The sequence below is a fragment of the Fukomys damarensis genome, unplaced genomic scaffold (assembly GCF_012274545.1).
Source record: "Fukomys damarensis isolate Sample0158 unplaced genomic scaffold, DMR_v1.0_HiC HiC_scaffold_4, whole genome shotgun sequence".
NCBI lineage: Eukaryota > Metazoa > Chordata > Mammalia > Rodentia > Bathyergidae > Fukomys > Fukomys damarensis.
In genome coordinates, this window is record NW_022900916.1 from 67113955 (window position 1) to 67124347 (window position 10393).

The window sequence follows — 10393 nt, forward strand, 5'->3', positions numbered from 1 at the left end:
AAAAAAAGCACGTAGAGAGATGGGCAACACAAAGTGCAAGAACCAGGACGATTAGATTTTGGGTGCCAGAAAACAAGAAAATAGTCAAGAGTCTAACAGAATATTTTATTAAACTTATCTACATCTAACTTTCCATTCTAATAATTTGTCTGGCATTGCTTCATAACCCAAAGAGTTTCTAGCTTTTCTCACCAAAGAGCAAGATTACTTTTATGATATTATTTACATTTTGTCTTTCTCAGGATAGGTTTCAACAGTAACATTTGAAAGTTATCCAAATAAAATGTTCCTGGACTGTATTGTCTCTAAGGTTATTTCAGCTTAGGGTTTTGATTTTATAAGAGTACATCTTGAGAAAAGAATTTTGAGAGGTCCTCAAAGAAGAGTTTGATATCACTGGGACCAATAAATTTTAGTGAAGGTTGATTAGAGAAAAATAAATATACATTGGAATATGTGTAAAGGAAGGTGATGTCTTTATTCCACTCTTTGATTAGCCAAGATTACCTCTGTCAAAGGACCTTTGTGCCCAGTCTTTGTTTTGACAGCCATACTTTCACATTATTGAAACGGAATTAAATGAAGTTTGGCAATAAAGTTGTTTTTTTGTGAAGGAAGCTATGTATGTGGTATAATTATATACATGAATAACAGGAGCCAATTTTGAACTTGAATTTTTTGTTTAACTTCTTGATCTGTAAGAAAATGCCTCTCAACACAGGAAATACCATTGACAACTCTTTAGAAATGAAAAAGCTTGTACAGGCTGAGCATCCCTAATGTGAAAAATTCAAAACCTGAAACATCCCCAAATTGGAACCTTTCTGAATGTCAGTGCTCATTGTGTGTGTGTTTGTGTGTGTATGTGTGTGTGTGTGTGTGTGTATGTGTGTGTGTGTGTGTTTGAATTAGGGATATTTAACTGTTAACATCTATGCAAATATTTCAAGATCTTCAAAATTCCATAGTCAGAAACACTTTTAGCCCTAAGCATATTAATTAAGGGATATTCTACCTGTTGTAGCAATAAGCAGAAAAAAATATTTAGTTAGACTTGAAAATCAGTCTAGATTTGGTAGTGACACACAGTAGTGACAGCTAATAGCATTTACAAACATGGCTCGATAGAATAGAACATCCATAGTGTGAGATGATCCGAGATTGATTTTAAGAAAAAGCCTCAACTAACGATTTTCATCTTTATCAACTTGTATTTTTGAAAATATGAAACATAAGAATTATTATGGATTTAAATAAAAATCAATCCTGAAAAATTTATGGTTATACTGACAGAACATGAAGCAAATTTCTGTGTTCTGCAATGTCTGTATTTCTTTATTGCTCCCATGCTTTCTTTTCTTTTTTTTTTCTCATTGAGTTTATTGCTACATTTTAGGTGTACAGTGCAGTTACATTCATCTTTGGGATCTTGTACCTTTTCATGACAGGTCTTGGTTCTCACTTTTTCCCCTTATCCCTGCCCTTCCTTCACCCCCCTCTTCCCTATTTACAAATACTTTATTTCCATTTTTCATCTTCTCATGTTTTCTTTTCCTTTTCCCTTATTACCTTTCTCCTACCCTTCCCATTTCCCCTACACCTTTAGCCCTTCTCTTCCTATTTCACATTGTCAATTATCTCATTAGGATCTTATGTACCATTATAGTTTTTCACACCAGAGAAACTATTTGGTATTTATACATGTGTGACTTATATATTTCACTTAGGAGTATATCCTCAATATGTATCCATTTTCCTATGAATGAATCTAATTTTTCATTCTTTATGGCTGAGTAGTATTCCATTTTATAAAAAAACCACATCTTCTTTATCTAGTTCCCAACTGATGGGCAAATGGGCTGTTTCCAAGTTTTAGCTATTACAAATTGTGCAGCTATAAACATAGGTGCGCATATATCTCTGTGATATGATTCTTTTATTTCTTTTGGAAAGATACCCAGCAGAGGGATGGCTGGGTCAAATGGAACCTCTAATCCTAGTTGTTTGAGGTATCTCCATATTGATTTCTACAGTGGTTGCACCAGTCTGCACTCCCACCAACAATGGAGAAGGGTTCCTTTCTCCCCACAACCCCGCCAACATTGGTTATTGGTTGATTTCCTGATAGCAGCCATTCTTTCTGGGGTGAGGTGGAAATCTCAGTGTTGTTTTCATCTGCATCTCTCGAATGACCAGTGATGTGGAGCATTTTTTCATATATTTACTTGCTGCTTTTACTTCTTTGTCTGAAAAATGTCTGCTCATTTCAGATGCCCATTTTTGAGTTGGGTCTTTATATTTGGGAGGGCTGATTTTTTTTAGTTCTTTATATATTCTGGATAATAGTACTTTGTCTGAGGAGCAGCTGGTAAAAGTTTTTCCCACATTGTGGGTTGTCTCTTAGTTCTGTTGATGGTTTCTTTTGCAGTGCAGAAGCTACCTTTCTTAGCCTGTGTTCTTCAAATGGGCTTTAGACTTCTGTCCTGTTGTTAATGTTGCCAGAAATCCTCTTGCCCTTCTCCACACCTGTGTGGATCAGAGCAGAGTGCTCTCTCATGGTAACCTAGTGTCTTCGCAGTGACTGTGAGGTGCAACTTACGCCTCCTCGCGAATCTGGCAGTCATGATTGTTATACAGATTTTACAAACTATTCACCATGGTGAACTATTTATTATAGTAAGTGGATGCTTATGAGTAACTACTAAAATAGGTGCAGGTTGAGAAAACAGATACATACATGTACTGATGTGAAAATTTTACTGTTGAATGTAGGCTGTGTTTCTGTTTTTTAAAAACAGTATATGTATGTGTGTATTTTTTGTTTGGTTTTGGTGCCAGGGATCAAACTCAGACCCTTGTGCTTGCAAGGCAGGAATTGTGCCACTCAGCTAAATCCCTGGCCCTTGTACGTGTGTATTTGTATGGCGCACATAAAGGAAATGTGGAAATATATACATAACTGTACTGAACAGTGATTATTTACATTTGTACATGTTGGGGGGGTTAAAATTATGAAGGACTTATTAATGTGGTGCAAAAATGTTAGTATTTGCTAATACTAGATTATGCTCACTGGTGTTTACTGCGTTTGTATTTGATAAGCTTAAATAAAAATTACTACTGGAGAAATGCAATATTATATTTTAAATATGTACTTAAATGTCAAGTATGCACTGCTATTTATTACTCAATGATTTTTTCTTGCAAATACACATCAGAGAATTTAGACTGTGTAGTTACAACTAGCAAAGAAGTATTTGAATAGATGCCATAATGCTTACACAAAATTAAAACTTAGTTTCACTTATTTTTACGTAAATTATAGTATGAACTGTGTTTGATTCATTTGTATATGTTGATTTCTGATGGACACCAAAGAGACATAAATGATATATGTTTGTTTTGTGTTGATCTAGGTGTGATCAACAAAACACTGATCTTCAGACATCTAGAAGAAGAGATGACCACGTAATTAGACATTTTCCTTACTATTATTTTAATAATGTTGTCTGTGTCAATCCAAAATAATGTTTAAATCTTTGTGTTATCATAAAATTTTTGAAGTTTTCAGGAGAGCAATACCAGTGCTAGGTTTTAAGAAAGCTACAGTGTAGAATTTTTTTGAATAAAAATATTTGCTACATAAGATGTACTAAAGTTAAGGTTAGCCTAAATCAGACATAAGTATGCAGTGGGAAATAAAGAATACCTCACATGGGAAAATTAGAGTAGTTTAAAGTAGCCTTGTCAAATATGGTTGAATTAGGAATCATTATTTTCAATGGCCTTGTAGTTAATGGTTTGCCTCTTGGATGTTTTCAGTCATGATACGATAAGATCAGCTAACGGAAATTTAAAAAATTCAGCATGTAATTGTAAACAATGAAATAAAACACTTAGAAGAAATGCAGTCACTCTGACCTTAGCTCACCTCTGGAAAACTTTGTTAAAGATTTACGTATGCTGAAGTTTGCTCCCCAGAATAGTTTATAACACATTTTTAAAGATAGATGTTGGTACCTCAAAAGATAATGATTCTAAATTATCATATAAATGATGCAATAAACCCGAAGAAAATAAAACCAGCTGCTTATAGTTTGCAGGATGAAATACTTCCAGATATTCCTTTGCAGAGGCTTTGTTTTTACACTGGCAAAAACCAACATATATGGATTTTTTTTAAAAATATCACTTAAAACACATTACTAAAAAAACAACAAAACAAAACACATTACTGATTGTAAAAGCACAGTTTCTACTTGGAGGTCAGATTTGTTTCTAGGTCTTCCTTGCTACATCATTAACCCTTGAATAATAATTATTGCAGTGACTAGTAACTAAACTCCACTGTCCCAATTATGTATTTTCTAATAAGTACATTGTAAATAAGAAAGTGCAGTTTGGAGGAAGGTTTGCATAGCAAAATACCCAGTGAGTTGACCACAGAGCAACCATTTTCATAGCTACTGCATGGCATAGACTTTTAAATTAGAAGATGGCAATAGAACTTTTAAAACTGGGAAACTTGGTATCCTGTATTTCATTTTCCTTTAACCTAAAAGTTAATTGTTTAATGAAACTCAAGAGTAAAGTGCTTTGGTAAAAAAAATGTAGACTCAGAGTAGGGAAGCATTACCTCACCATTTCTAGTTTCAAGGGTCTGGTTTTAAAAGTTAGAACTATCTTCTGAGCAGTTTTTACTATTAGAGTTTAGACTGGAAGGGAAACTGGAAATGGTTCATCAACAGCCTTTTAGGATAGCTCATGATGACCAGTTCATCAAATGATATAAAGATACTTTTTATTTTTAGTTGTCAGTTAACATCCTGTGTGCTTGTCTAATGGCCCCAAATAGCCAGGAGACCATTTCAGTCTCTTCTTTCCTTTTTCTGAAAAGTTCCGTCGCTTCTTTTCATCCCCAAATGTGTAGATGCCACCCATCAATCGAAGTGATGTATTTTACCCGATACTGCAGTGCCCTGCACACTCATTCACAATCGCAGGCATCGTCTGTAGACTTTGTGCCAGGTGCCGGCTCAAGTATATTTCGTGCATGACTACCTTGCTATTCTTATCTTCCTTTTCATTTTGCCAATTGGAAAACTGAGGCTCGGGAATGCTCAGCTGCTTTCCAGAGACTGCAGAGCAGTTAAGTGAAGAGGTAGGAATGAGCCAAGGCAGAAACCGCTGTTAACCATTCCTCTGTATTGGCATTGGCATAGGCATAAGTGGTGATCATCAACTGCTATGGCAGCCCCTTCTTATTTGTTAAGAACGTCGAGATACCATGATAACTGAGAAAAGTAAGAATGATTGGTCTTTCTGGGAGAGGTGCATTGATTAAGAAACAGAGCATGTGGGCACTATTTCATTATTTTTCAGGTATGCCTATTATTATACTGGAATCGGTGCTGGTGTGCTTATTGCTGCTTACATTCAGGTTTCCTTTTGGTGCCTGGCAGCTGGAAGACAGATACAGAAAATTAGAAAACAGTTTTTCCATGCTATAATGAAGCAGGAGATAGGCTGGTTTGATGTGCATGATGTGGGAGAGCTGAACACCCGGCTCACAGAGTAAGTACCTAGTTTTATGTGTAACTTGTTTAGCTCAGATGTGGATTTTATCTTTAATGCAATGAAAATATCATTAGATTAGTTAGGAGAAGTTAGTGCCTCACTCAGCCAACTAAATTTCTTCTGAGTAGCAGCCACGTCTTGTGTACCTGGCATGGAATGATGGGACCTGTTTGCCTGGCAGTGAGTAGGGGAGTGGACTTGCCTAAATCAAGGAATACTTGGAGCGTGTGCACAGCAATATGCAGCAGAGGCATGCAGTGGTACTTACTGGTTAAATTTCCTCACAGTTTGTAATTTCTGCATTGCATGCTTCCTGAGTAAACACCTCCATTTCCTGGGACCATGTGGACTACGGATTTCTGTTGTCAATGACAGATTTCCTGCTAGGAGCTGACAGCCTGATAAATGAAACAAAGGTGCACAGAAAGATCCTAGATATGAAGTATTTATGCTGCACTCAACAAAACAAAACACAAAACTGGGCATAGGAGAAAAGTTCTGTGCTTCTACTTCTTTGTTCTATATTTGTAATTATTTCTAACATTATCTGTTCTTTAGCGATGTCTCCAAAATTAATGAAGGAATTGGTGACAAAATTGGAATGTTCTTTCAATCAACAGCAACATTTTTGGCTGGTTTTATAGTAGGATTTACCCGTGGTTGGAAGCTAACCCTTGTGATTTTGGCCGTCAGCCCTGTTCTTGGACTATCAGCTGCTCTCTGGGCAAAGGTAGGTGAAGCCTGTGAATCCAGGTTTTAACTTTAGTACACCCCATGAAAGGGCTTTGAACCATGATATTACCTTGTATTTCATACTTGCTTTTGTGTCTTCTGTTCAAAATCAGTAGGATAAGCTGATGTGGCCTCATTGAGTACTGCCCTGCCAGGGCTCTGTACTTCCTTGGACCATGTGATCATTTAGAAAGATGTTAGAAAGAGGAAGTCACTCTTACATCTTATTCTCTATCTGCTTTAAAACAAAAACAGGTACTGACCTGTTAAGATTTGTGATTGGTGGAAAACACCACATTCACGTAATAACTAGAGATTCAAACTTAATGACCAGAATGTCTCCCATCCCATTAACATTGTTTGGTTTAAGTGTTTTTTGGGTTTTGAAGACTTTTCTTAACCTCATATGTTGATTTTACAGTTTTATTATCAGTGTGTTTATGTTTATATATATTTAAATTCATCGTTATATAAATGATTTAAGAATAGATGCTCTCCACCCCTGGACTGGTATACATTTTTAGCCTCTGGTTCTCTCATCCAGGTATGAAGCCAGAGCAGTAGAAGTGACTGTCTACCTCTGAAAACATGCCTCCGATGATTTTGTCAAATTTACCTTTCCTTCCTGGTAGGAATGTTACTCATTATGAACAGATAAAATTTAAGATTATTCTAGTTTATAGTTTTTCTCAGGTTACACATAATTTAAAGAATATTCAACAAGTTATATAAACTATATAAGCTAAAAGATATAAATAGTGGCAAGGCATCCAAAGCCAAGCCTAACAAAAATAAGTCAGGATGTATTTGGAAGTTTTAGAAAATTTCCCTGTGGGATGGATTTTTTTTTAAAAAAAATTGCAAACAGTGACTCCCATTTATCGACCACCTGCCATGTGAAGCAAATGCATATTTTTTTCCTAAAGTATAGGTATTATCCCATTTTGTAGAGGAAGAAACTGAAGTTCTAAGGTTCTATAAATTAGTCACTGAGAGTATCACAAAGTTAAAATGGTCTTCTTGACCATTATCAGTTAGCTGAAATATTTGGCAAAAGCTTCTTGTTGTCAATTGATTTTTCTGTTTACTAAAACGTTAAGCAAGTTATGTGCAAACTCTTCACATCAGAACCTATTGAAACTTTTTAATTTATTGATTTCTATTCGGGCTAAGTTAGAAAAACAGACTTAATCTTTAAAACTTTTTTTTCTTCCATGTTAATGAAATCCACGTACAATGTTTGACATTAGTTCAGAAAAAGGATAAACTATAGAGAATGAGAAGAAGTTTACAGTTCATTTTTATATTTTATTTTGGTCCTTTTTCTGTAAGGATTCAGAATTTACATGATTTATCCTTTCCTACATTGTTAAAACATTATAAAAATATTTCCAGTGTAGTTTGGTGGTTTTCTAATGAGAAATCCAAAGCACAACTCCCTCTCCACTCAGATATTTTTTTACTCAGATATTTTTAATAATCATACATGTCTAAGTGTACACTTCTACTGAGGAAAAACAAAACATTTTTATTTTACACAAGCCCACAATGTCTCCATTTATGAATTTATCTCAGGTCATTTAAAAAAATGTCTAACAGGTATGAACAATTTCCTATCTAATACATAGTTAAGATTTTATCCATGAGATTTAACATTTGATGAGAATAAATGATTATAAGAACAACATTTTTTGGCCTATCCATGACACTATGTCACTTTCAAGTGCATATTTGATGATGTGCTTTGGCTTTAGACTTTTACACGTGCATATTACTTTCTAGTAATTTTCCATATGAATTTTACAGTGATTAGGAAGGGACGGCCTGTGGTTGAAGTTTCCCCCATGTGTTACACTCATAGAGCTTCTGTCCTGTATGAATTCTCTTATGTGCACTAGGTGAGGACCTCTGCCTAAAAGTTTTCCTGCATGTATTACATTTAAAGAGTTTCTTTCCTGTATGAATCCTTCGGTGTTGAACAAGAGCTTAACTTCAGCTAAAGGCTTTTGAACATTCCTTACCTTTAAATAGTTTCTCTCCACTACGGTTTTTCTCATGCTTGCGAAGGGATGAAGTGTTAATGAAGGTTTTGTCACACTTAGTACATTGAGAGCATTTCTCTGCTGTGATTTTGGTTGAGTAAGGTAAATCTGAATTCTGTTTGGAAATGTTTCCTTGCTTTTCACATTCTGTTGGTGTATTCTCTGTGAGAACAACTGACTTTGAGCTGAAGTTTTGGCTGGATTCAGTATTTTTATGGCTTCTTTCTACAGTTATGATTTTTTAAGGGGGTGACAAACTGTCTGAAAATTTTCCTTTTTATCTGGTTTCTTCTTGGATTTGTCTTCATATATATAAAGTTCTTCTGATTTCAAGTCCCACGGTCCACCCCTTTTAAGGTTTTTCATTATCAGCCCCTGAAATGGAGAGTCTTGTGCTTGAGTTGACTTTGCGGTTTTATGACTGCTCTTCCATCCCAGAGGGGCCTCCAGGGTTTTCTTTCTCAGCCTTCCAGGGATCCTCTCCTTGCTGCAACAGGGAGACCACCCTCGGTTTGGTAGAGGGGAATCCCAGGGAAGCCAGGTTCCTGTAGTCCTCCAGCATCGCGTCCCGGTACAAGCTTCTCTGCAGAGCATCCATCTTCCTCCACTCCTTGCGAGTACAGAGCACAGCCACGTCCTCGAAGGTCACTGCCGCCATCTTGTGCATAGCTTCTCCATCACTGATAACCTATTAAACCTTCCTGTAGCTTCCTGTGGAGTCTTCCCTCTGCCCTCAGAGTAAAAGTCTTCTCCAGTCCAGCTGTGTCTCCTTAACATGGCTTATCCTTTGTTCACACAGCATCTCACCTAAATGGGTGCCTTTCTTGTCCCCCAACATAAAGGAGAAAATGGCCGGTCAAGACCAGCTTTCATGAGTGCTCCAGGCAAAGCAAATGATCCTGAGCCCTTGCTTCCTTCCTCTCACTACCCATGTCCTCTTCCTGGGCTCTTCTCCCTGGATGGTTGTGGTCTCCAGAAGGTAGATCTCCGGGTCAGTCCGGGAGAAGGCTTGTCTGGCTGTGCTCTGCAGGGCGAGGCGCAGACCTTCCTGCCTGCAGCAGCCCAGCCTGAGGACCCCGCCTGCAGGCGACCTCAGCCTTAGTTTTTAATGAGTAATTATGCACTGTTTTGGATGCTGTTTATTTGATAAGAATTCTGGGGTGGCTGTTGAGACCTAAATTTTAATCCTTATTCTGCTGTAATCTTTTGTATAATTTTAAACATATTTCTTGAATTGCTTGATTGTCAGGTACATTAGAAAATAAATATACCTAGTTTGTTAAGCCGGTTTCTCCCTAGGAACTGAAAGCTCTCTTCCTCAACTCAAGGACCCTGGAGCAAACAAAAGAACAGGAAGCAGTCCAATGCCAGTGAGCAGGCTGGACCAGAAAGTCCTTTTCTACCCCTGTGCTCAAGATTCTTTCCCCTGCTCTGAAACCCTGGGGCAGGTAGAGAGCACTGGTGGGGAAATCGTCTCCTTCTTCCCCTACCAAGAAATACCTTGCACCCTGACCTTGGGAAACAGGAGTCAGGGAGCCCCAACATCTCCAGAGAAACCATGCTGACAAAAATAACACCTCAAAGGTGTAAATATTAAATGGCTACTGGAGCTGCAGGTTATAGGAGTAAGGATAAGAACCAAAGATGTGACTACCTTCTAAAAGTAAGATTTAAATAGACATCAGTCTCCTAACATAATAGACAAAATATTCGTGACACAATAAAAAAATCACCTGTTTTATCAAGCAATCAAATCACAAATTAAGGGAGGAAACAAACAAAGCAGACATTGGAATTATCTGACAAAGATTTTTAAGCAGCTACAACAAAAATGTTTTGTTTTGTTTTTAAATAAATTACAAATCCCGTAAGTGTTCCCATTTTGCGTCGTTGGGGCTCTGCGTCGGCCCAGCTCCAGACTGATGAACCACAGTGGGGCAGTCAGAGAGGCACCCTGAGCTCCACAGAGGGGGCACAAAACAGGCACCGGAGTCTCGGCGGCGGCGGTGAAGGCGAAGCGGAGACCGCAGCGAGGGAGCGGG

The 10393-nt window shown here is 37.3% G+C and overlaps 1 protein-coding gene across 3 annotated transcripts in view; it reads left to right on the plus strand.

The window, feature by feature from the left end:
• LOC104868220 (ATP-dependent translocase ABCB1-like) overlaps window positions 1-10393 on the plus strand; it is a 127207-nt gene that overhangs the window by 18195 nt on the left and 98619 nt on the right. For all 3 annotated transcript variants that reach the window (XM_010632895.3, XM_010632896.3, XM_010632894.3), the window contains exons 4-6: window positions 3417-3468; window positions 5383-5574; window positions 6136-6307. In XM_010632895.3, the coding sequence (XP_010631197.1) occupies window positions 3417-3468; window positions 5383-5574; window positions 6136-6307 (416 nt within the window). The remainder of the gene's footprint in view (window positions 1-3416; window positions 3469-5382; window positions 5575-6135; window positions 6308-10393) is intronic.